This window comes from Pipistrellus hanaki (genome assembly GCF_964339955.1).
Source record: "Pipistrellus hanaki genome assembly, chromosome: 12".
NCBI classification, from domain to species: domain Eukaryota; kingdom Metazoa; phylum Chordata; class Mammalia; order Chiroptera; family Vespertilionidae; genus Pipistrellus; species Pipistrellus hanaki.
The window spans coordinates 26,998,898-27,025,313 of record NC_140514.1 but is presented as its reverse complement, the minus strand read 5'-3'; the positions used below and the strand labels follow the sequence as shown (position 1 = coordinate 27,025,313).

The 26,416-nt window shown below is 51.7% G+C and overlaps 1 protein-coding gene across 2 annotated transcripts in view; it reads right to left on the bottom strand.

The window, feature by feature from the left end:
• Window positions 1–26,416, bottom strand: part of SPTBN1 (spectrin beta, non-erythrocytic 1) — a 177,768-nt gene that overhangs the window by 5,788 nt on the left and 145,564 nt on the right. For both annotated transcript variants that reach the window (XM_084900787.1, XM_084900788.1), the window contains 16 exons: window positions 25,527–25,729; window positions 22,346–22,436; window positions 18,142–18,288; window positions 17,027–17,290; window positions 16,078–16,302; window positions 15,132–15,221; window positions 14,676–14,957; window positions 13,664–13,794; window positions 12,371–12,575; window positions 11,609–11,983; window positions 9,886–10,130; window positions 8,588–8,726; window positions 7,728–7,812; window positions 5,496–5,692; window positions 4,272–4,384; window positions 3,549–3,612 (listed from right to left, as the gene is read on the bottom strand). In XM_084900787.1, the coding sequence (XP_084756913.1) occupies window positions 3,549–3,612; window positions 4,272–4,384; window positions 5,496–5,692; window positions 7,728–7,812; window positions 8,588–8,726; window positions 9,886–10,130; window positions 11,609–11,983; window positions 12,371–12,575; window positions 13,664–13,794; window positions 14,676–14,957; window positions 15,132–15,221; window positions 16,078–16,302; window positions 17,027–17,290; window positions 18,142–18,288; window positions 22,346–22,436; window positions 25,527–25,729 (2,856 nt within the window). The remainder of the gene's footprint in view (window positions 1–3,548; window positions 3,613–4,271; window positions 4,385–5,495; window positions 5,693–7,727; window positions 7,813–8,587; window positions 8,727–9,885; window positions 10,131–11,608; window positions 11,984–12,370; window positions 12,576–13,663; window positions 13,795–14,675; window positions 14,958–15,131; window positions 15,222–16,077; window positions 16,303–17,026; window positions 17,291–18,141; window positions 18,289–22,345; window positions 22,437–25,526; window positions 25,730–26,416) is intronic.

Sequence of the window (26,416 nt, the reverse complement as noted above, 5' to 3'; positions counted from 1 at the left end):
GAGCTGGAGAAGCCAATCACAGTCACTCAACACCACACGGCTATTTACCCCCGAACAAAGACAGAGCCGGGGCCTTCCCCGTCACGTGCTGGTGGGTCGGCTGCCTCGCTGCACTGAGACGGGAAAGCCCGGGCGGGCGGGCGCGGCCCGGCGGCCAGCGGCTCGGGCCCTTCAGGCGGGAGACGTCTTCGGGAGCGGCTCCTTCCCCAGCGCATTCATGCCTAGTGTAACCCTCGCGGCTGGCTCTGCGGCCAGGGACATGCCGTAGGGTCTCGGGGGTCATTATCGCTCTCCTGTCAACTTGGGTACCGTTACCTGTAGCAGCCCTCGGCTGGCTGACACGCCCGCCCTGGGCGTGGGATTAGCGAGTTACTAAAAGCTGGGTGTGGCTGACGCTTTAGTGGATTACAGACAACCTGGCTCCCCTCGTGACACGGACAGACAAAGGAGGTGTCAAATGGCAACGGTCGTTAGCTACGTCCCCCCACCGCGGCTGCCCAGAACCGAGAGGACACCCCAACCAGCAGCAACGCCCGCCACGGGACCCACGGAGACCGGCCACCACGGCTCCAACACGCAGATGTGCCAACGCTCGGGAACGGGGCCTCTGGTTTGGGCCTCATCCGCGTGGACGGGAGACTCCAATGGACATTCCGTCTGCACAGCCTATCTATCAGGAGGGCTTAGGGGGGAGATGAGAGGCTATGCGATTCAAGGGTGTTCTCGATTGGAACCTTTGGCCCGCAGTGCAATATGGAAAATGGATCCTTGGGGCGGAAAGACGTGGGGGGGAGGGGGTGCACGGTGGCTGTCCTGGCCTTCCTGTGGGCACTGCCTATGAAGCAGTAGGCTGTGTAAGCAGTTCTCCCTTTCGCCTCGAAGGGAAAGACGGAGGAGGGGAAATAACAAAAACAAAACAAAACCCCCGAGTCAAAGGGAAGTGAGTGGACTTTGGAAGTTGACAGATCTGTTCTGTGTGTGCTCCCAGGGCATTTCCGGTGGGGAGGAAGGAGGAGTTGGGTCTGGAGGCCTGTGCCAGGCGTGAGTGAGTCCAGGGAGACATGAAGTTAGTGTGTATAGAAATCAGGTTAAAAAAAAATTAGTGCTGCAGGTGTGACTCCAAAACTGCGAGTGACAGCAATGACCTGGACGGAGAGAAGTAGACTTCGAAAGGGCTACAATTTATGGGACTTGGTCAGACTTCCGGGGAAGGATGGGGAAGCCTCTTCTGAGGGGAGATTCTGCAGCAAAAATTTTTTTCTTTGGAGTTAGAAGGAAAGAGAAAACCCCAAACCAGTATGCAGAGATCATTAATGTTTATGCAAATGAATCACTTAACCAACAAGAAAACAAGAAAAATAAAAGGAACAAAATGAATTTTAATGGACATGTGCTTAAGCATGCCAACAGACAACACACCACTAGAGACAAACATCAAAAGCAAATCATAGTGCTATGACAAAACAGTGGGTACACGTGATCACGCCCTGCCCCCGCCCCCGTTGCTTCGCCTTAGCGATTAGTCCACAGTGCTTTAGTGGCTGATACACCTGAGATGCTTAAATCAGGAGGTGAACACAAATGCAACGTGACAACTAGTAGCACAAGAAACACCGGATTGGTTTTCTAAGTGCACGAAGCAACGATATTTTCAAGTTCATTAACTTGAGTCTCTGCACCGTAACTCAAAAGAATGAGAAGGCTTTTCTCCTTCCAATCCAGTCCAATTGGAATTAAAGGTTTGTTCTGGCAGGCTACAATTTAAAAACCTAGACAAAAATAGTCACAGAACACATGCCAAAGACATCATAGCACTATTTTCCCATGTGCTTATGTGGTTGTTGTCATTGGTTGTTTTTTTTTGTGTGTTTTATTATTTTTTTTTTTGGTCTTTTGAATACAAAAAGCATAAAATTGGGCATTCGACCTGATGATACAAAATTTAAACATATATATGGAAACATCACGTATACATATAGGTCAGTGACACATATAATTTGGAGCCAGAAACACACGTCAGGGCTCCCTATAAGACCAACGATAAAGCAGTGGCTCTTCTCTAAAATGGAATTTGGTGTGTAGTAAGGCAGAGACCCAATAATGGTGCACACTACCCCAGAACATAAGAAGCTTGGCATCTATCTATATACCCATCTACAATCAGAGTAGATAGGTATGTACATAGAAATAAGGAAACACAAACAAGATGCTATATGATGTTATCCTGACAAAAAAAAAAAAAAAAAAAAAAAAAAAAAAAAAGACATGCATCATGAAATGAAGACAAATTAGACTTAACTCATGGAGAACACATATCAAAACAGGTCTCTGATTCCACTAACACTAAGTATGGCAAACGAGCAAGTGAATGTCTCATGAGGCTGTGCTGTCACATGGATCTGGTTTTGTCTTGATCAGTACCAGGAAATCACCTCTTTCATTAGCCTTTATTCCTAAGGAACAGAATCCCCGTTAAAACATTTTCAGTCCCTGCTGGTGGTCTGACAAATGCCATCCTAAAAGACTCCGTATTAGACAACTCCACAAAAGGACTTCATTTTCGCCAGGAAACGACAAATGAATCCGTAAGGAGACATGCCATGGAGTTCCTGTCTACAGAGACGCTAACATGACCTCGGAAGCCAGGAGGCATGCAGCCACTCCCAGAGGTGGTCCGCCGCGGGCAGCGTTCAAGTAATCAGGGTGAACCAGAATGGCTTTTGCTCCGTTTGTTGGAGAAAACTGAAACGGTGTGACAGCGGGCACTGCCGGGAAGCCTGGAGTTCTCAACTCAGGACTTGGCAGGAAAATGTAAGGGAGGAACTGGTTTGCAAAAAGTAATAAACAATACGAGGATCTCAACACATTTGAGATGCTGCACCCAAAAATTCAAACAGCTTCCCAAGCAGATCCTTTTTCTTTCCTTGTAGTTTTCAAAAAAAAAAAAAAAAAAAAAAAAAAGGATGCACCCTCCATGGAATGTCACACAGATGACCTTAGGTTTTAATCTTAGTATGTAAAGTCTCCTTCTGCATACACGGGTCTTCCTAATTACCAGTAAACTATCGCAGGTTAATAACATCTGTAAAGGGGCTACATACAGTGCAGTACCGCACCCTGTTAGTACAACTGGGTATGCCATACCTTTCGGATTCTAGCTTTCTTCTTCATTTTGCTGTAATCTCATTAAATTGCAATTACTCATGTAAGGCTTTTGCTGTAAAATCTCAATAAAGTAAAAAGCTCACATAAATAAACAAAAAAATAAGTATGTTGCTTTAAGGCAACTGAGCATCCCATCAGTTAAAAGACTCAAATAAACATGAATTAAACGCAAACAAATATGAAACCAAGGAAGGCTATGAATTAAGTAAAATTGTAACACTGTGGGTGAAGTGGAAGCCAAATGGTCAAACCATGAGGATTTGGAAAGAGTGGTTCTTGACAAATGGTAGTGAACTTCACAGTCCGGACCATGGCTGGTCACTGGCTGTCCGTCTGCTATTAAAGTTTTTGTAGTTTTGGTAGGTTTGAGAGCGGTAACTAACCCGTGGAGATCCCTGTTCAGCCGGCAAACCGTTCTGGGAAACTTGCTCTCCTTTCGAAGTATCCCTGTTGGGTGAAGGGGGAAGAGGACAGGGGAAGGAGGAGAAAAGGAGAAGAGGGGAAGAGAAAACAGTAGGAAAGAATGGAGAGAACATCAGTCACTTTTATTACAGGCTTTCTCCACGAAAAACACATGCAACCCTCTTGCACAATTTGATTTCTTTTAAAAATCTTTCTAGGTGTTTCAAACCCACTATAGACAGGGCGGGAAGGCTGAGGCCCCTTCCCACAAGGGCAGCACTGGGTTTATCACAGAGCTCTTCCCACGGCATAGTAACCAGACTTTCAGAAGCAGAGTGATTTCTGTCCTTCACAGGAAGTCACCCAGGACTTCCAAAAGCATGTCCACCAAGCCACTGGCAAGAAATCTGGGTCGTTCACTCCCCCCATGAAATCTTGTAGGAATTCTGAGTGAGTGAGTGTGTGTGTGTGTGCGCACCTGTGGGCAGCACAGAGGGCACTGTCTACACCCCCTTCTGCCACCTACACAGCAGCATGGCCGTGGACCAGCCAGGGGTGCCTATAGAGACCCTGAAAGGTCTAAAGAAGGAAGTAACAGGAAGAGCCTGTGGTTAGGCCGGCACCACACAAGCTCAGAAAGGATGCTCCTCCCTGCACCTCACCTGGTGCTAACGCTAAGGCCCCAGGGCCGTGCCGGGACTCACCACTGCTGCTGGGACTCGGTGTCCTCAGAAACCTTCGTGCTCGGCTCGGGCGAGGGCGGCCGCCTTTTCCTCTCCTCTTCCTCTTGCTGTCTGCGCACTTCCAGTAGCTCCAACTGAGAGAGAACAGGGTGGCGTTCGGCACAGTCCCCAACTCTGCCTCGTTTAGGGAAAGGGCTCTACATGAACTCAGCAAGTCAGGGACGCCTAGTTCTCTATCCTGGATTACAATGGCCAACTAGAGGCTCTAGCATCCTAAGCAAAATGGTATTAGGATCGCAGGAACTGCAGCCACAAGTCCAAGCAACAGGAAGTGAGATCCGAGTGAGAAAACAGGTCCACTTCAGGGGCTGGCGGAGCTCCCAGGAGCTGTCTGTGTGCCCCGGGGACACTGGGCTCAGTTTCCACACAAACTGGCAGCTCTCGACTCTGCTTAGGGAGGCAGGGCCTGCTGGCTTCCCATCGGAGCTCAGACAACACAGAGACGCAGTGGTTCTTCGGGATTGGTGTTCGGCCCAAACCCAAACACCACGTAAAAACTGGAGTGAAAGAGCAAGCCATGAAAGAGTCGGTTTTCTACCGGGAATGCAAGTGTTTTGGGGAAGGAAACACCAATGAACAGGTCCTATTAAAGACCTTTATGTTGGCAGAGAGATTTTCGGGAATGGTGAGTTTTTCAGTGGTCTAGGATCAAGCTAGGATGATGGGAATCCTAATTCTGAAATTCTGAAGGAAGCTGTAAGGCTAGGCTCCCTGGAAACCCATGCTGCTGTGAGCCACAGAACAAAAGACAGACCCCAATCGATCAACTCCGAGGCAGGAGGCTAACGGAAGTGACCTTAAATCCAGGTGCCCAGGAAAGGATGGAGGGGTGACAGCCCCAAAGAGTCTCCCCAGGTCCTGACCAAGATTAGCCACCCATTTCAGGAAGATTCTGCTGCTTGGAAAAGCAGAAAAATGATGTGAATTCCCGGATCTAGGATAAGGTGACCAGACGTCCCAATTTTTAACAATTTGTCCCGCGTCCCGCGGCGTTTTAAAAAAGTCCCGGTTTTTAAAAACACCGCAGGACAAATTGCTAAAAATTGGGACTGTCCCGCCAAAAGCGGGATGTCTGGTCACCTTAGTCTAGGAGGGAAGCAAGAAAAGCTGCCAGGGGCACCAACATGCCAGGCACCAGGCACCAGGCACCAGGCACCAGGCACCAGGCACCCGGCGGCCACGTACCGTCGTCAGCCGCTCCAGGGCGGAGAACCTCTCATCCCAGGTCGCTGCAGACTTCTCGAAAGCCTCGTGGCGCTTGATGAGCTTCTCCACCTCGTCCACGCTCTGGCCGATTTCCCGGCTGGAGAGGTACGGCTCCTGTCCGAGCAGCCAGGCCTCGGCCACACTGGCGTCCCTCGAGAACTGGTGGACTTCCAGAACTGCACAGGGTACGGAGAGTGAGTACGGTCCGGCAGGCTGCCTGGCAGCCAGGGCGGCACGGCCCTCTGCTGGCCGCTGCCTGCACCACCAGTTTATCGTCTAGATCAGTGTTTCCCAAACTTGACATATGTGTACCCCTTCTATAATTTTCATAATGCTGAGTACCCCTCGTACTCATGAGAACGTAGAATTAGGCGCAGCTAAGCACGGTGCAGTGCATATCCCCACCAAACTCCGTTGCCACGCGTACCCCCACCAAACTCTTCCCGTACCCCTGGGGGTCCGAGTACCACATTTTGGGAAACACTGGTCTAGATCAGAGCTGTCTACATAAATGTCAAGGGAGCTACCGATGCAACCTTAACTTTTCCCATAGCCACATTGAAAAGAAATAGGGGAAATTAATTTCAAAAGCATATTTTAGACAAACTGACATATCAAGCTGTTAACATTTCCAATATGTCATCAATCTAAGAAATCACTGATCCATTATATTCTATTCTCTGAGAGAATTTTAGAGTTCTGGTACACCTCAGTTTTAGAGTTCTGGTACACCTCAGTTTGGACCAGTCACATCTCAAGTTCTCAAAGGCAGCCTAGCCTTGGAGGTGCTCTCTGCTCACGGGGCCCTCTCGAGTGAGATAAGCCTCAGATAAGCCTGCAAGGAATTCACAGTCTACATACAACCAGACAGACTATGCCGGAGGAGCAGGCATTCATAAAGCACCCTTTTGGGGGTTGTAGTTCTTTGGGGGGGGGGGGGTGTGTGAGAGGGCGGGAGGGACATGGGAGCTTTATACGAAATGGAGATGACGTGGGCTAAGGCTTTTGCCTTGTTCCTCTGCACGTAGGGAATCGGTGTGACGTCACTGCAGCTATGGGAAGGCAGGTGAGGCCTGGGCTGGGCTGTGGTGGACGTTAATTCTCATACACCTCCCGCAGCAATGTTTGGGGCCATGCAGGTAAAAAACGGACTGCAGGGAGCATCCGTGCCCCCAGGGACTGCCAGGTGTCTCCTTCTGTCATCCTGGTAGCCCCCAGCCAGGCCACAAGAAAAAGGTGCCACCACGGCACCAGAGACTGGTCACCTCCTCATACAGGCTGGCGCCCACTTCACAGGGGGTGCGATAGGGGCTTTGCTGAACTACACTGAACCTGCCCTGGGCATTCTAAAAACGTAGCAAGTCCTCATCCACAGAATGGTCACAAGTGGGGTTTCCTTTTCCAAAGAGGGTTCTGGGCACCACAGGGTGAGGTGGCTTCCCCAGGTCCCTTACCCACCTTCTAGAAAAGGCCTTGGGTTCTGTTTCTAGTAAGCAGCCCTGGGGTCTGAGGGTGGGGTGTAACACCAGGACAGGGCCAGAGCCCAAACAGAAGGGCAACGTACACACATAATGCTGAGTTGGGCGACTGTTAAGAGTTCATACCAATTACTAAATGTCATTCCCAATTCTGTGTATTATGTGCTCTGTGACTTCACATATTCCTTTACAAAAAGAGGTTAAAAGGAGAGTCCACCTCAGTGGGTCATTGTGGGGAGTAAATACAGAAAAACATGAGACACTTAGGATAATGCCCAGTACCCTGTAAACATGTACAGTTGTTAACTCATATTTTATTTTGTCCTCGCCTTTCTAAGAGCACCAAATATAAGACCTAATCAGGCCAACTTCCTACCTCCTTGACTCTGCACTAATAATTCTTAGTCAATGGGGGGAGGGGGGGCCTTCCTTCTGTGCTCCCCCAGCGGACACCCAGTTCTGCCCTCCCATGCTGTTCCCAAAGAACACCCAAACCCCACTCAACACGGAGGTCAATCATGAGGTGAAAAAAATCCCCCCAAAACTCAGGGAACTACTTAACAGTACTTAGCACAGAATGGTGAAATCGGGCATTAAAAAAGGAGCATTTAGAATTCCAAACATCATTAAATGATAATATCACATCAGATCAACTAATGCAGGAAAACACACTCGCATACGTTCCACAGAAACCCAAAAAGAGCAGAGAGAGAAAAACCAAGGATGTCCTTACTCAGCCTTAACCACTCCCATCGGTCTTCCCACTTGTCAATCATCTCTTTTCTCTTCTCCGTCAACTGCAGTAACTTTTCCTTGATCTGTGAGAGAAGCAGCAGCACGGGGACACCTCAGTAGAACGGACCACATCCTCCCGGTTTCCCCTTGACAGGCCACTCCACACACGAACAACACACTTTCTGTCAAAGCCATCGTCGAGCCAGGAACATCTAAGGACGTTCGTCTCTCGGCTCTGGGAGAGCAGAGGCAGCAGGAGGGTGGAGAGCAAGGCCTGCTCCCCCCACCCTCCTCCCCCCCGCCCCCAAGCTGCTTTGTCCTGAGGCCAGCTCTGCACTGAGTCCCTCCAGCCTCGGAGGCTCCCCTAGGCACGCACTTGGGAGGGAGTCAGGGACGGCAAGAGGCCAAGCCCTTGACCTCGCTGGGAACTTCCAAGCCCCTGAAGGGGCCTCACACAGACTAACCAGCCACCGCTTTACTACCGCCTCCCTAACTGGAAGGAGCCCCCGCCACTGAGGAGCAGAGAGGTCGAGGGCACATGCGATAGCGGAGGGGTCACCCGGGAGGAGTACTGCTGAAGCTGAGAGAGGCCGAAACCTCAGTCTGGGGCCCTCAAACACTGTCTGCTGGGCCTCGGATTTGGAGTTCCTGGCTCTGCCCACAGCCTGAGTAACTGTTTTCTCACACATAGGGAAGAAGTTCTGAAATACATATTAGTATGTGCATACGTATGTATGAATGCACATTTGCATTTTTCTCTGTGGATACATACACACACATACATACTCACAAAATACAGTCACTTTACATTGTAACACAGCTGCAGCGACCCTGGGCCCCGAAACAGGGGCGCCCTACCTCCTCAGATGCATAGTGCTTCCTCGCCAACAGGGACTTCCCGAGTTCAATGCAGGTTGTGAAACTGTCGTTACGAGCATCAATTTCAGCTTTGATACCTTGATGATTATTCATCAACAGTTCAACTGATGACACATCCCTAAGATGGGACAAATAATGCCCGCGTTAGGAGATCAAGCTTTTCAAATAAACGTGTTGGTTTCAAAACACATAATTAATTAGAAGGAAACTGTTTGATGGCACGATTTACCTTGAAGGTCTGAGTCACAGTCTGAGTCACAGGAGCTAAAGTGCGATGACAGTATAATTCAGGACCACCTAAGTGTACTCTCATTTGTGTGTGTGTGTGTGTGTGTGTGTATGTGTGTGTGTGTGTGTGTGCCTGAGTAAGTCACAATGGCTGCCAGGCAGATGCTGGAAAAACCACTGGATTTCCATTCAAACTTACTGTGAAATGCAATTCAGACTCTTCAAGAAGGTACAGAAGCATTAACGTGTGTCCCCAATCGTACCCCAGTGAGTTAGCTGCCAAAGGTTCAAAAGAGCAGCTGGTATCTCCCCTCCTTCTCTGGACACGGAGACACACAGAGCGGGAACCAGCTCAGAAATCAATGGCTGGTGGAGCCGAGAGCTTCTCGTGAACCAGAACCTAAGCCTGGGAGTCTGAATCTAGGAAATACAGTATATACATTATATACGCAATACACATATCTTACACCCATGAATACATTCTGTTCTGTGTACTTCTTCTCTGGGGATGGACGTGCCTCATTTCCCAGTGAGGTGGGGGCCGGAGCTGACAGGGGTGAACTGGAAGCTATGTGCCTGCTTGTTCACCTATGAGCGTCTCTTCCCTGCTGTGCATGAAACAGCCAAAGGGAAGCTACAGAGCAAATGTTAATCGTCATACACCATGGGAGCAGAGACATTTAGCAATGTCTGCGCAAGGCACAGAGTGGTTTTTACGCTAACGGACAGAGAAAGAACTCAGAAAAGCCCCCCCTTTTCAACAATGAGGCAGAGCGAGTCATGCTTCAGGGCAGGCGGACCTGGGTGGGCGTGGAACGGGGGGGCAGGTGGAGGGCGGAACGGGGCGGGCCTGCCAGCACTGGGCCCCTCGTTCCCCAGAGAGTGCGCAGGAGGCAGCGGAGGCAGTGCAGTCCCCCCGCACACACACACCTCCCCACCCTGCCCTGGCCTCCAAGCGTCAGGCCAGGCCCCACTCTCTCGGGAGGGTCCCATCTGCACACCGCCCGGGGCCGGTCGCTGGAGTCCCTGCCCGGGAGGCTGCGTGTTACCTGGGCTTCTCCTGGGCCTCGATCTGCCGGATGACGTCCTCCATCCACAGCATGAGGTCCCGCACCATGCTGAAGAAGCGGAACTTGTCCCCCGTGTCCACCAGCCGCACCCGGCGGCCCTCGCAGGAGTCCAGCAGGGCCTTCCAGGCCTCCAGGACCTCGTTCTCCCGCTTCTGGATGTCGTCAGCCTTGTCGCCCGCGTAGGCCGCCTGGAGGCGGGCCGCGTCCTCCTGCAGCTGCCTCACCTGCGGGGCGGCAGGGGGACAGCGGATCCGTCACCCCACATTCCTCCATACGTGCACCCCGCCCTGTTCTGTTTGCACACCAGGTCGCCATGGGTGCCCTCACCCCGAGAAGCTCACAATTTCATCAGGGAGACCCAAATCACAAACCCCAAGGGTATATACATGTGCTGAAGGACAATATTAGGTCCTGCATAAACGATGAGAGAAATGAAAGGCTATAGGATGGTCCCCCGGAGGTGGGCAGGGATATACGGATGACGCAGAAAACACTCATCTTGAGGGGAAGGACGATGTTTTTATCATGAGGAACTGCCAGGAAGAGCACTTTGAGAACACCTTTCCTACGGCTGTGTGATGTTGCTGAAAACAATCTACATGTCATCTCTATGAGCTCACACAACTTGAAAAACATAAAAATGCAGCCTAGTTGAAAAATAACAACGGCCCAATGTCAAAAAAGGTAGAATTTTAGCTCGGCAAATTCCAAAACTTGGAATTTTGAAATCTTTGCAAAACGCCAATGGGTCTCACGAAAAGAGGCCACACGGAGATGCTGTGCTTTGTTATCTATCAGTTCAAGTTGGATGATTTGCCTCCAGTGAGCCAGTTCCCTACTGACAGGACAACGGCCCAGCTCCTACAGGAGGCACGAGGGCAGCAGCAGCAGAATTAGAAAAGTGTATCCTTTTGAGTCTATGTCCTCACTCTGGGGAAGCCACCCTACACTAAGGGTGCAGGAGCACCCTTAGGAAATGAAATGCACATGAGCTCTTTAGTGTAGTGCTGCCTGCAAAAGCACAAAGACTGAGAATACAGTCCGTGCCCTAGTTAAAGGCAGGAGGGCACTTCCACACAGGAGGGAAAGATACAATTTATTTTTCATCTAAAAGACTGAACAAGAAACTGCAGAGACGAGGGAGCGATCTAGAGTGAGTTTCCTAAAGATTCTGACTGTTCCACGGTGATTGCTTAGTCAAACACCTGTCAACCAGAGACTGAGTGTCAGCCAGTTCACACCGGGGAAAACCGCAGGCATGCGGAAATGTCAGCCTCTGGCTTTCCTTCTCTGTGTTCTATAACTCAGACCCTGGTGGATGGAAAAATGAGATGGCATTATTTTGGAAATGATTCTGGATAGATATGCTAACACAATATAACGTCTTGTTGAGATGGTCTATTGGTTGCAAATGTTTTGGGTGTACATCTGGCTTACTTTAACCACCAGGATGTGCCTCTAACAATGTCTGCAAATGTAGAACTTTTGGACTGGTAAGTTCTCCCAAATAAATGGGAGTGTTTTCATATGTGTGAGTGCACACACACACACACACACACACACACACACGAATTTAACTTAGGCCACTCTTTGAGGCATGTTTTGGAGTCAAATGGCGAGAGATGCTCAGAAAAGCACAGAGATGCTCTGGACGGAGAAACACACGCCCGCCCCCACCCCCCCGGGCGGCTGTGCCACCCACCTGAGTGCCCAGGGCCTGGATGTCGTGCTCGAACGTGGTGTGCATTCTCTGCAAGGTCTCCACCGTGTTCTGGTCCCTCCCCAGCTCCTCGGGGAGCTTCTTGTGCTTGTCCTGTATGCGCCCGAAGATCTCCTTGGCATCGTGGTAGAACTTGTGCAGCTCGTAGGAGGCGGCGAGGATCTGGGTCCTGGTGTCGATGAGCTCCAGCAGGTCGGCCCAGGCCTCGTTGAGCCCGTCCTTCCACTCGGCGATGGTGGCGGCGTCCGAGTGGCCCGAGTTGATGAGCTCGTCCGCCATGTGATTGACCGTGTCCACGCGCTCCTGCCCGATGTTCCCCGTGTCCCGGGCAAACTCCCGGAACCGCTCCTGCAGCATCTGAGACAGAGATGAGCGGAGAGAGATCAGTGAGGCCATTGTGAGCATTCTGCTGCTTGGTCACATGAACGTCCTTTGGAAAGAAAACAAGCCGTGTGCGTGACTTGACGACAGATCTCAGCTCCAAGACCTATTATCCATCGGAATTCCTTCCCATTCATTCACCGGAACCCGAGGAAGGCACGGGCTCCGTGTCCCTTTTCTACAGAAAGGGGCACCGAGAGGTTCAACCGCCCAACTCAAAGTCGCCCAGGGATAAAAGCAGAGATGAAATTAAATCCCAGGACCTTGGCGTACAGGGCGTTTTCTCTGCTCACAGAATGCAGACGGCCAGCCGCACACACCGGTCACCGCGCCCCCGCCCCCGTGCTCCGCCCGGGTACTTGCCGTGACGTGCTCGTAGTCCTGCCCCAGCTCGTGCGACCCCGCGACCACCTCCCTCTCGGCGATCCACTGCTCCAGGTCGTCCACCTCCCGGTTGAGCTGGAACAGCCTGTGCCTCTCGTCCAGCTTGCCCCTCCGCTCCTCCGCCAGGTCCTTCAGGCCCGCGTACAGCTTGTCCACTTTGGACTGCCTCATGCTGATGCGCTCACTGAAAGGGGGAAGGTGGTGGGGGAGAAGGACTTCAATGTCAAATTTCCTTGAGGGAGAAGACAGACGGGGTGGAGAGGAAGCTCTGGTTAACCTATTTAGCCTAAGATATAAAACGAAAACTCTCAAGTTTGACTTCAACTCCAAGTAAAGAAGAGCCAACACGTAAACAAGTCGTAATTCAGGCCCAAGGCCCCCCTGACAGGATGGGGGGAGAGACTCTAACTGTACCGCTGGCTCCGCAGGCCAGGACCTCCTCTGACGTTTAAAGTTAATGCACCATCCAGGAGCCGCCCACGGGCCCTGCGTGCACTGCATCCCCCTCTTCCTCCCCTCGTCCCCAGAATGACTGTCGTACAGCAGGAGAGCAAAGAGGCGAGACTTCTGATGCCTGTCCCTGGATGCTGGGGAGGCCGCTTTCTGGGAATCCCGAGCATGAACACCTGAGAGACCCCATCTGCAGCCTGCCTCGGGTAACGCACAGACCCACTCCTTCCTCTCTGAGTCCATCACAAACACAGAAAACCTAGTGACTGCCACTGGAGGTAACACAGGAGCCGGGCACAGAGTTGGGAGTGCCACAAGCACCTCTTTCCTCTGTTTATTTCTAAGGCATTCCAGGACGTGAGTTGTGTGAGGAAGGAGGTGGTATCCTTTCTTTGGTTCTTCCCGGAGCCCTTCTACTTACTAGGCCCACTTCTATTTCCTAGCGACTACCAGTAATCAAACTGCCCCGTTCCTCTTAGAACTGGAAATGACTTCCCTAGACTGGATGGCTTTTTCAACACATGGCAGGCGCTTTGATGATGTATCTGAGCAAATCACCCTGCACTCCTGACTCCGGTCACCAATGGCCTTTCAATAGGGCCCTGACCAGGGGATATTTCGCTGACGAGAGTCATTTCCTCCGTAACAGCTCACCCGCCTACGCAGCACAGGCCTACCGGTCTGTTACAAAGATGCTTCTCAAAGCTCTACGGTGCCAGTTCCTCAGAGGAGCGCCAGCCGAAGCTTCGGCACCGGTGAGGTGAGGTGAGAGGCCCTCCCTGAAGAACCGGTGCCCCGGGCCCGCCCGGACAAGGGCATCACCTTTCGGGATGACTGTCGGCCACCAGGGCCCGGCTGGTCTTGGAGAGCTGATGCACCGTCTCCGCGTAGTCCTCCACCGCCTGCTCCAAGATCTGGTGCTTCTTCAGCATGGACACGGCGCTCTGCTCGTCCTGCAAAGAGATGTCAGTCACTACGTCCCCTCAGGCACAGCACCACCTGGACGGAGGCAGGACGCCACGTGGTGGGGCAAGAGGAGAGACTCGGAGGAAGAAAAACCCAGAAGCGTGACGTGGGCAGTGGAACAGAGAAGCACTTCAGGAGCGTTAACATGGCCTGGCCAGCGTGGCCCGGCGTGGCTCAGGAGATGAGTGTCAACCTATGAACCAGGAGGTGGCAGTTAGATTCCTGGTCAGGACACCTGCCCACGTTGTGGGCTGGATCTCCAGTGTGGGGCGTGCAGGAGGCAGCAGATCAATGATTCTCTTTCATCACTGATGTTTCTATCTTTCTCCTTTTCCCTTCCTCTCTGAAACCAATACAAATATATTTAAAAAACAAAAACAAAAAAACAATGTCAGCACGATCGTTGTGCGAAGGACGAATGTGAGGTAAGGGGATGACTGAGACCCCCGGGGGCAGGAAGGAAAGCCCAGGCACAGCCAGTGTGCGCTGAGGCCGAGACGCCTCACAGTGTGACGGACAACTGGGTCTCACGGCATTCTGGAGCCTGGAAATAGCTGCAAATGGTCTTAAAAGTACCAAGTGTATGTTATGAAAGTTAGGTAACCCTATACCTAGAGAGAGTGCAAGAGGGTTCTGGCAAGTTTAAACTAAACATATATATATATATTCCATTGTTAATGACAATGACATGCCAGGATTCGGACAATGGAATCCCGGCCACCTGTATGCACCAGGGTGCCCATGACATGCGAAGGCAGCAATGAGATGTCACACAAAGACACGGCAGTCGGCAAAAAGCCGGGGGGAGAGGCTCAGGCTCTGGCAGGGACAGGGGGCCAGCCTCCCCCCTGGGGGCGGAGCCTCTCACCTTGGCCTTCTCCTCAGACATCATGTACAGCTCCTGCTCGCTCATCCACGCCTCGGCCTCGGCCGCGTCGAAGTAGTACTGCTGGGCCCGCTGCGCCTCCTCCAGCCGCCGGTGCCGCTTCTCCGTCTCCTCGATGAGCAGGCCCCACAGCTGCCGCAGGTCGGCCAGCCTCTGCCGGATGGCCTCGGCGTTCAGGCTGCTGCTGTCGGTGACGATGCTCTGGCTCCTCTCGAAGATGTCATCGATGCGAGGCTGGTGCCCCTGGATTTCCTTCTGGAGGGTCTGTGGGAGCGGGAACACACACAGCTCTGTGAGGCAGCAACAGCATGCGGTCTGTGCCAGGCTGTGAGGGCCCAGGGGCAGGCGCCAGCCTTCAGAGCTCTCCCACGCTCCCCCGCCTTCTAATTTGGGGCAGTATTTGTCACAGACTGAGGTAACCCGAGCAGAAACGCTCACCTGATTTTTCTTTATCAACAGCTGCACAGTCTGGAGGTTGTGGCCATGGTCCGTGGAAGTTGCCAGCGGCATCCTCTCTCCAACCCACAACTGGAGAATTGTAAACAAGCGGTCAGGGCCGCGCAGAGAGGACAAATAACTGACGTGAGCAGGTAGGGCAGGGAAGAGCAGGGAGGCGGGCGAGAGGAAGTGCGTCCGATGCTGGGGCACGGGGTGCGCACCGTCTCCCAAACCCTGCCCCATCCTCAATGCCCAGCTTACTGAGTCCTCATGCCTAACTTATTTTTAAAATTTCTGCTCCTGCCCTGGCTGGTGTGCTAAACGGTTAGCGCGTCGGTCTGTGCACCGTAGGGTCTCATGTTTGATTCCCGATCAGGGTACATATGTGGCTTGCAGGTTCATCCCTGGCCCCAGCTGTGTGGGAGGCAACCAATTTATGTGTCTTTCTCCCTCTCTCTCTCTCTAAAAAGCAATGGAAAAAATATCCTCAGGTGCAGATTAAACAAAAAAATTACTGTTCTAGTGGCTCAGTGGTTGAGTATCGAACTATGAACCAGGAGGTCACAGTTTTGATTCCCGGTCCGGGCACATGCCCAGGTTTTGGGCTTGATCCCCAGAGTGTGGTGCATTACAGGAGGCTGCCCATCAATGATTCTCTCTCATCACTGATGTTTCTCTCTCTCTTTCCCTCTAGCTATCAATTAAAAAAAGAAAAAAAGGCACTTGAGATATCTTTATAAAAACCGGACAGAAAAATGGAGTTGCATTTCCCGTGAGCAGGGAAAGAACCCTCGGCGTGTACATGACGTCTGCCTTAAAGCTCCGCTCGCCGGCGCGGCCCCGGTGAGACCCACGGAGAGGCCGGAGCACGGGCTCCGGGGAGGCCGGCCGGGCCGGGCGGCGGGCAGGAACGCCGCGCACGCGCGCAGTAGGGGTCCACACTCACGATCTCGTCCTCCACGTCCCTGTTGAACTGGTGGATCTCCTTGGAGGCCAGCAGGTTGTGCTTCCGCTCGCTCAGGGGCGCCAGCAGCTCCATGAACTTGGTCTGCACGGTGAGGCGCTTGCTGTCCACCTCGTCGGGGCTCTCCGCCTCCTGGCTCAGGGCCTGGGCCTGGCTCTGCAGCTCTTCGATCTCCTTCTTCCGCACCTCCATCTGGTTCTCCAGCATCTGAGGGCGGAGAACAGACCGCCTTTCAGCCAGAGAGGAGGACGACGCGGACAGTCCTAAAAAGATGTTTGTTTTGGGCGCTGGCCAAAACGGAAGGTTGAGGAATATAAACGAATACAGCGGAGAGTCTAAAAAAAAGTGTTTTCTAACGTGTATCCCCAAACTATCCATTGGCATTCCACTCTGTGGGCTGATGTAAAAAATAAAAAAATAAAAAAACACCCCTTTCTAGGATTTTGAAATTTGGGAGAACATTTACGTTTCTCCAGGAAATAGAAGGGAAAGAAAAGGGAACACAAAAGAATTAACTATGGGGCAAATTTCTTGCACCCTGAACCACTTGGATAACTGTCATATGTATCTAGACGTTATACAGCAAAGACTGCCAACATGAACACCTTCCTTCATGTATTTATAAACTTACATTCAGTTCATGCAGAACTGAATGAAATGAATATTTATTCAACTGTTAAGTGGTGGGAACATCCATCAACTAAAATGATGATGTTGATAAAAAGAGTATTCCCGTACACAAACATCCAATACTTCTACTGATATTGTTTCTTCCCAGTTGGTTCTGGAAACGTCCCATGATGCTATGGGAGCCACCACCTGACTGGGTTAAATAAAATCCCTCCACAGAGAGGGTGGCTGGCTGTGGATGAGTCAGGATCTGGCAGTAACACAGAGACGGTCCACGCAGGCGGCCGCCCTGCCCACTCGCCTGCTGCTTCTTCAGCAGGATGTTGACGCTGGTCAGGTCTTTGCCGTAGTCATCGGACTGGATCTGACTCTCCAGGCCGTGCAGCCACTTGTCCAGGTCTGCGCAGCTCTGGGTGAAGAGCTCAGCCTTGTTCGCGTCAAAGAGCCGCTGGGCCTTCGTCTGGGTGGTGGATTCAAGGACTTCCCACATTTTATGTAAACCGGTGAGTTTCTCCTTCACCACGGCTTCTGTCTCGGGCTTTTCCGAAATGAGCTGCATTCCTTCCTAGAAAACGCAAACCATCGTGGTGATAAATAAACAAGTTTGCTAAAGAACGAGTGTCACTGCGAAAAACGAACCTGAGATGGTTTGATTAGTGATTTACACACACACACACACACACACACACACACACACACACACCCTCACCCCCAACATGCAGTCTTTCCACGAGAAGTTACTGCTTGATAAACTGACGATGGCCCAGCCTGTGCACCGGCTTCCATGAGAGACGAGTAGGGAATGATTACTGCTCACGGGAACTGTTTCAACCGGGGCAGCGGGACGTTTCATGCTAATAACCTAAGACTTCATCCCCTCCGCCCCACCCCCACTCCAAAAAGGCCATGACAGGTGGTTTTAACTGTTCTGAGTCTGAAACGATGTAACAAGTGTCAAGGAAGAGAAGGGCACAAAATCTCCCTGGGCTGAAACAATACGTTTTAAATTATTACAGTGCCCAGAACACAGCACTCACACAAGAAAAACAGGGAGGTTTAAAAGTATGTAACAGCTCTGAATTCTGTGCGACTCGGCTAATCAGTCCTATACGTGGACGACAGCCGGGATAGCAGGGCCCTGCCCTGGGCCCACAGCCCACGGGGGCGGCAGACGGGGTGCACACGGAACCTGCACACCCCGCTCCGCGGGGAGGCCCGGGCCTGCGCACCAGCCCAAGGGTCTCTGCTGGGTGCGTGTCAGCACTGGACGTGGGACGAGGAGGGACTGTGTCACCTTTGTATGTGGTCACGTGTGACTCGGACGTGCTAGGAAACGTGTTAACGAAAAGGGGCTCATGCCCACCCAGTCCGTTCCCCCACCGTGGAAACGGCAGCTTACCAGACACGGAAACTCACCTTCTCAATTTTGTCAAGCCATTCTTTGTTGGACGCCAGTTCTGCCATAAAGGCTTGATGCTTTAACCATTTACTGTGCAGGTTCCTGGCTTCGTCGTAAGACATGTCCTGGGCTGTGAGCATCTTTTCGTTGATCCAGAGAGACAGCTGGGAAGAGAGAGAATACGCAACAGGAAGGTTTCAGAGATTGGGAGCACAGACACCAGCCCGCTCTCTGCCTGGAAAGAGTAGCGTTACGTTGTACGAGGCACGCTGTGCATGTTTCCGTGTGGAGACAACGAGCACGACGTTACCGCTGTGACCTGCGCGGACAGGCAGCCCCATGTGCTGAGGCGGGACCGAGCCACGCTCCACACCGCGCCTCTCGCCCTGAGTCCAGCAGCCCCAGAGCTGAGCCAGCTGTCCAACTGCTCAGCACTCTCAGCCTTCTCTCTTCCAAACACACACCTGGGCTACGCCACGTTAACTGTCTTTCACTCCACTTGGTAGTTTTTACTCTTTTAATTCTGTTATAAGTAGAAATCCCTCCTCTCTCATCCCTCACCCCTCTTCATGGAAGTGTTTATGGGAATGCCCAAAAGTATATATAATCAGCTCCTAGTACGGGCAAGGCAGCGATGATGCCCTCTCAGGGATGCCCTCTCCTTCACCCCTTTCTCCACAGCCACTATGTCGCTACAGGGCCTTCTATTCAGACCAAGATGACCTCACCGGACTGGATTCTGAGACCAACATGCCGACGTGGCCCTGGACTCGGAAGCTTCACAGAGCCTGCCGGCGGCTGACAGATCTGAGAAGGGAGTTCTCTGCTGAGGCCCAGCCCAGGAGTCAGTCCAGGCCCGGGCCCCGGACCCCACGCCCCGAACATACTTCTCTTGCTGGCACTCATCCCAATTCACCTGCCCCTCACTGCCCGCCTGCACCTGGCCATGCCAGTGTCCTACCTCCTAGCCCACACGCCGTGCGAAGCCTGGAAGAGCGTCTGTTTGCCCAGGTGGGAGGCACACAGAGGAATACAGCGTCAGCCAGGGAGCAGAAGCAAACGTCCTCAGGGACTGCACCCCTTCTCCTGCGTGACCAGCAGCTGCCCACTCACACCTGTCCCCGCCACAACAGCTCTGCTCTCAACGCCTCCACAACCCTCCCCCGAAGGGATAGGAATGGCATGAAGAGCCCACAGAAACCTTCGCAGGCTCAGGAGCTCCAAGGCCATTCGCAGTACTCTGGGCTGCTGCCGGGAAAAGGCGTGCCCATGCATCTGCCTAAGCAATACAAAGCCCGTTCTTTGGAAACGATGCCAAGGGGAGCAATGGGGGTCATAGGAGGACCCCTGGCTCCGGGCACCACCTCTACCTTTCTCAGGCTGCTCGCCCACCACGCGGGAGGGAGCAGGGATCGACAGCAAAAGGTAGGGCCCTGTGAGGTCACTTGTTACTGAGGGGAAAACCAGTAAATCCCATAAAGGCCTTTGTAAGCAAGGACCATAGATTGTTGTTACACAACAACAAAGCCACTAAATTTCCTACCTTAGAAGAATTACCTATTTCCCAGTGATCTGAGCAGCTACAATCTGAAATACTATGGCCATTCAATCTAACAGTAAAATTTCCCCCTGTATTTTGTGTATACACACACACACACACACACACACACACACAGATATTAAACACAATAGAAGGCATTTATTTATCCAATGGGCCAAGGACATGCATGTATTTTTGCTATTCATGACTACCTACCCAAGAGAGGTTTAAAAAAAAAAAAAAAAAAGAGCTACATAAAGCACAGAGGCTTATAAACAAATCTGCTCTTTGCTGAATGCCACCCTACAGATAATGCCTCACGCGAGGCAGCACAGTGCTGGGGTCTGTGGCACTTGCTGGTCATCTGCCCTCCTCAGCACTCCGGGATCAGAGCTGCAGCTATTGTTTGTGGGCATTTACAAAGGTCACTTGAGAATACAGTCATTCTCTGCAGAAAAAGAACACTGTGCAGACTGGAAAAGGACAGGGGAAAAATGCTATCACCAAATTAAGCTAAAAGGGAAGCATGGAGCTTACTATCCCTGTGACACACAGCCCAGTTACACTGTCCTCCTTAAATAAAACACCTCCGTTCTCAGCAACTGGCTTAACATGAGGCTGAAAGACAGAGTGATACACATCACCCCTTTGCTGTGCTTCAAACTCTAAAACTGCTTGCTGTGATTCCAGTGGGAGGGACCATCATTTTATCTGTTTACTCTTCCTACACGTTTCTATTTATGAGTCCACACTATGTAAATGGAGAACAGGAGCTGGAAATTTCAACCCTTGGTTTCTCCCAAGGGTTCTTTTGGTTCTCTCAACTGCCTGCTCATTTCCGGGCATCACCTTCTCAAGGGCAGCCCAGGTTTCACCAGGGTCAGGTCAATGAATTTTATCTCACTGACCTGCCCTTTAAGCAAGAGCCTGGAATCCCATGGACCCCCGTCATCCCCAAATACGGGCTGAGGTTAAAACAAGTCACGGATGGAGGGAAGCACCAGGGCTGGGCAGGGACTTGCTGTCGGTGGAACACACAGCCCAGGCTGCACACGTCTCCTGGTCCCGCTGACTCCCTCCAACTCGGAGGGCCACCTGCTTTCACTGCCGCAGAGTGCAAACCCCACTCATTACTCTCCTCTGGGCACTGTCCCGGGACATGGATGCCTCTTTAATGAGCCGTCTACTTAAATGGATTATTCACGCTCAGCCACTTGCAGAGGCAGGCAGTCTTGTCTTCAGCCTGCCTGGCTCCAGGCAAATTCCCCGGAGACCTAGATTCATCAACGTGGTGCTGCAGGCAGACAAACCCTGAACGGCGTAATTTAGGGACTTTCCTTCTTAAGGTTTAGCTGCTGAAGCACACTGCCAGATCCATAGTAAGACAGCAGTTTAATGGACGTGAAAGGCTGCTCTGTCTAACACAACTGTTAGCAGAGCTGTATTTCCTTTCACACACAGCCACACATTCACATGGCAGGTGTTTGTGATGATCTGAGCCACGTACGTACACACACACACACCCAAGGCCCCTACAGCCTCCCTTGGATATTCTTTATCCCATTCTTGCCTCTGGGTAATTTAGTCTAAAAATCTAGAGCTGCCCAGGCCACACCACTGCTCTCTGCACCCAGAGAAAGACGACGCGGCCCTCAACGCACACACATGAAGTCAGCTAGAGGCACACACGTGAAGTCAGCTAGAGGCGTCTCTCCACGCGCTTCCCCGGCTAACGGCAGTTTTCCAGGTTTGCTTATGCGTGTACTCAGGGAGCACAAAGCAGCATCAGAACCACAGGCTAACACCACATGTTAAAACCCAGAGTTTGAAGTCAGGCTGGTTGCTCTTGGCATATTAGGCATGAACTTAAAGAGGCTGAAAGGTGGATATTTTAAGGTCTTAGGTGAATAAGAAACTTGAAATGTATCTTTTAAATCTCTGCTTCTTAACAGGGTAGCCAGTTCCAGTTCCGTCTTCCAGCCCATTGGGAAGACTGGGCATTGCTTTAAACCACATGTGTCAAACACAAGGCCCGCGGGCCAAATCCAGCCCGCCAGGCCTTGCAATGTGGCCCGCACCGCGCTGTCATCACTGCACTCCGCTGTCAGTTTATGACATTGTCAGTTTATGACTGTTCAGTAAACCATTCGGCCCGCGATTTAGGCTGGATTTTAGATTTTGGCCCCTTCTCTGATTGAGTTCGACACCCCTTCTTTAAACAGTTAAAGTATCAATATTAAATGCTTTTAGGCCACAGATTACCCTAGGACATCGCTGTCTGGTATAAAGTTCTTCGATGACGGAAACATTCTCCGTCTGCACTGTCCAGCGTGGCAGCCACCATCCACAGGTGGCTACTGAGCACTCAACATACAGCTGGAAGATGAAGAGCTGCACTCTTCACTTCATTTCATTTTAATTAACTTAAAATGAAATGGCCACATGTGGCTGGTGTCTACTGCAATGGACAGCACAGCTCTGGCCTGTAATACTCCAGATTACAATAGTCTAGTCGCTCTAAGCGGGAAGTTGTAGCTGGAGAACTGACATGACCACACTGCTCACCTGAAAATCATGTGATATGACTTTCTGGCCTCAGTTTTACTTCAGGGGCTCTCCGGCCTCATTGCTGGCTGGCTCTCCCAAGAAACCAGGAAGGGAGAGGGGAGCGGGAGACGTACCTCCTGACAATCTTGCAGGAATTTCTGAAGATCCCTGTTGTCCTTCAGCCTCATCAGAAGCTCACTGGCTGCTTCTCGATTCTTCCTGTGTCTGTTATAATGATAATAAGAACATTATTATTATTATTATTTTTAAATTAGGGAATCTGGAAACACAGACTTCACAATTCAGTCTCTTCCCTGGGTCTCTACGTATGCTGAAAAGTTTGCTTCCAGCTCTCAACTATGCCAAGGAGACAAGACAAACCAGAGCTTTCAGCATCCTCCAAAGGAGTGACATGGTGCGAGAGAGCGCAAAGCACCTGTTTAAGCCACACGACAGGCCAAGGACGCAGTCAAATGAGCCGTACAAGCCTGGTGCCTCCGAGTCTAGAGCTGGGGGAGGGGACTGAACTCGCAGGTGTACAAACCCCCATTGTAGGCACCATGAACGCGTCTACGAGGAACCTGTAGCTGGGTGACCGGGCATGTACATGGCTAGGAACACATAGATGGGGAGGTCTGAGTTTTTCATTCTGATTCTCAAAGCCATTTCTTGCTTATGTGCCTGGGCAAGGTCTCTCCCACGACCCTGCCAGTCCCCATGACACAGAGCTATGGGGAGGGCGGGACGATGGCCTCTGAGCGATGTGCTGGGCAGACGGAAAGCAGCTATCTGTGTAGGCGGCTGAGATGCCGCTGACTCAGAACGCCCGCGAGAGAAGAGCGTGTGGCCTAACTGTTCACTAGTGGTGGCTGAAATCGTTCATGAAGCGAAACTCAGGAAGGTCTTTCAAAGCTGGGCCGTGGATTTAATTATAGGGAAGGATCGTCTATAAAACTTGGCCGTAGTTTCCCACAGTCCTCAGAGCGCTCTTTGTTCGGGGGCAAGGTTAAACCTCTGGCTGGATTTCCATCCCTCACCCCGTCACAAGACCCAGAGGCTCCCTCATCACGTGAGGCAGATGCTGGGTTAAACTCAGGTTCTTGGGAAAAGCACAGAACCACAGGTGCCCGGGGACTTCCAGCTTTTCCCGCGTGAGACGGGGCTGGTCCGATACTGGTCCGACACTCTATGGATCCGACACTGGTCCTTCTCTCCCAGGATTGCCCCGTGGCTGGAATTCCCATCAGAGCCAGGAGGCAGCAGAGCAGGCTGGGACGACAGACTCTGTCCCACCGTCCCACCCACATCTGTTGGGAGCCAGTGTCCTGTTCCAGAACTTTCCCGTTTTAACAAACTCGGTGGGAATGGACAAGCTCTCTGGAATGTAAGCACGTGATAATGACGGTGCGCTCTGGGAGACCGGCTTCCTGGGAGCCTCAGGATGTTTCTGGGCAGGCAGGGGTCAGACCCACGGTGCGGGTGCTGGCTGAGCTGGTGCCCCTACAGCACCTGGAATCAGACTTTCAGACCCGGAGGCCTCTGGGACGTTAACGTAGAACTAGAATTCGGTTAATACTGGTCTCCAAGCTGACCAACGGCAAGCTCCCCTCCTTCTTTCTTATGCTTATGGATAGGAGAGGGTCCTCTTCCCATTTCTTTCTAAAACCGGAAATCCTAAGGAGGCCGTGGGACCCCGGGAGCCATGCTCTCCGCCAGGGACAAAAGGGAGGTTAAGCCACACGGAGGCCTCATGAATGTCTGCTCGTATCCACCTGTTCCCAACCACCCCTCACAACTACAGAACCGGGGAGGCTGCACGGCAGTGCCCGAGCACACGGGTCCGAGGCCACGCCCGCCGGCAGGAATCAGCTCTGTGCGCCTACCTCGGAGGAGCATGGGTATGGCGGTCACAAAAATGAGAGGTTTAACATCAGGGAGAAGGGAACTTTTTATCCTCTAGGTTTCCTCTTGCTCAATCCCTACTTCTCACACCCATTTAAGAGGCATTTGGTGGAGAAAATTTTCTTTTTTCTTTTAAAAGCAGTAGACACAAAATTACAATTAATCTGCTATACCCTATATTCCAGTGTTTCCCAAAGTGTAGTACGCGTACCCCCAGGGGCACGGGAAGAGTTTGGTGGGGATATGCACTGCACGGTGCTTAGCTGCGCCTCATTCTACATTCTCATGAGTACGAGGGGTACTCAGCGTTACGAAAATTATAGAAGGGGTCAAAAGTTTGGGAAACACTGCCTATTCTATAGTAGCATCCTTGAATAAAAATGAAATCAGTGCAGAAGACTGGGAGGAGCTTTATGGGGAAAGAGTGTTTCCCTTTCTCCTCCAAACTAGAAGAAGTTAATCTGGCCCAGGGTTCCGGGTCTGAGTCTCCAGAGACCTTCTTTGGTATGGTAAGCAGGGGACACCTAAGCCAGTTCCTCCTGCAAACTGTACTGGGAGGCAGAGAAGCCTTGAGGAAGGGCTTGTTTCTCGATGAATCAATCTCACAATAAGCCCTTCAATGCAGCCAATCTGGGACCAGAGAAGATGAGGTGGAACAGAGGACAGTGCCTGGCCAGCCTGAACCTTCCCCTTTAATAACAACAAAGGCAGGGTGAGAATTAGGGGTGAAGGTCAAATAGTCCTTTAAGCAGGGAGAAAAACCTTTTAGAACTGCAAACAAAATAAGTAAACAACTCTTTCAGAACTGCAAATAAACAGAATGGGCACCCAATCAACCAATCACACAAAGCTGCCTTGGCAAAGGAGGAAAAGGGTCTTCTCTCTCAGCATGGAAAAGAGCCCTCACAGCATTATGCAAGCCAGTTTTCTAAGGAAGGCCTGACGAGGCTCCTTTGTGGCTCTGCCAGGTACTGGGGACCAGCAAACCCCCTCCACGCTCCTGACAGGCTTGGAGGCGTCTGTGGGCCCAGATGATGTGGGCGTGGCTGGGGAAGGTCTAGGGCCCCATCAGGTGCCATGCTTGCACCAAGGCTGGAAGGGCGTGGCTCATACTCAATGGCCCCTCAGCATGACTGCTGCTCTCACAAGTCTCTGGATAAGGATTCGTCTGGTGTCTCAGGCTTTCCTTTCTTTTGTGGAACTTGTGCATGTCTTACAATGAGAATCACAATTTCAGGCAGCCATTTGCTGCTCACGGCTTTTCTGTGGTAGGCTGACCAAATTCTGCTAGGTGCCCATACCCCACCCACTGGGAAATTCATACCTACAGTCCCCAGGACTTCTGGCCAGTGACCAAGGTGCCTGAGAGCCCCAGGGTGCAAGACCGTCTTTGAGAGCCCCCGAACACAGTACCTGTCATCAATGGAGTCCACCTTCTCCTGGATGCGGTCCGAGTTGATGTTCCCATCGCTCACCAGCCTCCGGCCAGTCTCCACAACAGCGTTGATCTTCTCCTCGTTGGCGTCCATGGTGGTCATGAAGTCCTCTTGTTTCTTGATAGCTGCCTCAGCGCCTTCCAAGGTGGTGGGCATTTCGGTGTGGGCCAGAACATATTCCTTATTTACAAAGAGAAAGAAACAGTCGCAGGAGAATGAGACGTCATGAACCACGACTCACTTTCAGCATAACGGGGACACTCCTTCCTGGTCCCACATTTCCCTGCACCACACCTCACCGTGTCTGTTACTCAGCACACTGGGAAAGAGTCCAAAGAACCGGATAAAACTAAAGTTGTAAGGGGGGTGGGGGGAAGAAGGAGTTTGACAGGAAGAGGGGCTTGTGAAAGAGCTCCAACAAGAGTGGTGACAAGCCGGGACCGGTTTGGCTCAGTGGATAGAGCGTCGGCCTGCGGACTGAAAGGTCCCGAGTTCAATTCCGGGCAAGGGCATGTACCTTGGTTGTGGGCACATCCCCAGGGGGGGGTGCAAGAGGCAGCTGATCGATGATTCTCTCTCATCAATGTTTCTAACTCTCTATCCCTCTCTCTTCCTCTCTGTGAAAAATCAATAAAATATATTGAAAAAAAAAAAAAAAAAAAAAAAGAGTGGTGACAATATACCTGTCCCCCAAAGTACCAGTTAATCCCTGTCTGCCATATGTACCTTCCTCATCTCTGGGCCACACCTAATGAGGGACTCCGTAAGTGACTAAATTTCCCCGAGTAGCTAAATACTCTAAATTTCTCCGCAGAGGGAGGGAGGAAAGTAGGCAAAGCCTGGTGCATCAGCCACAGGGGTCCTCTC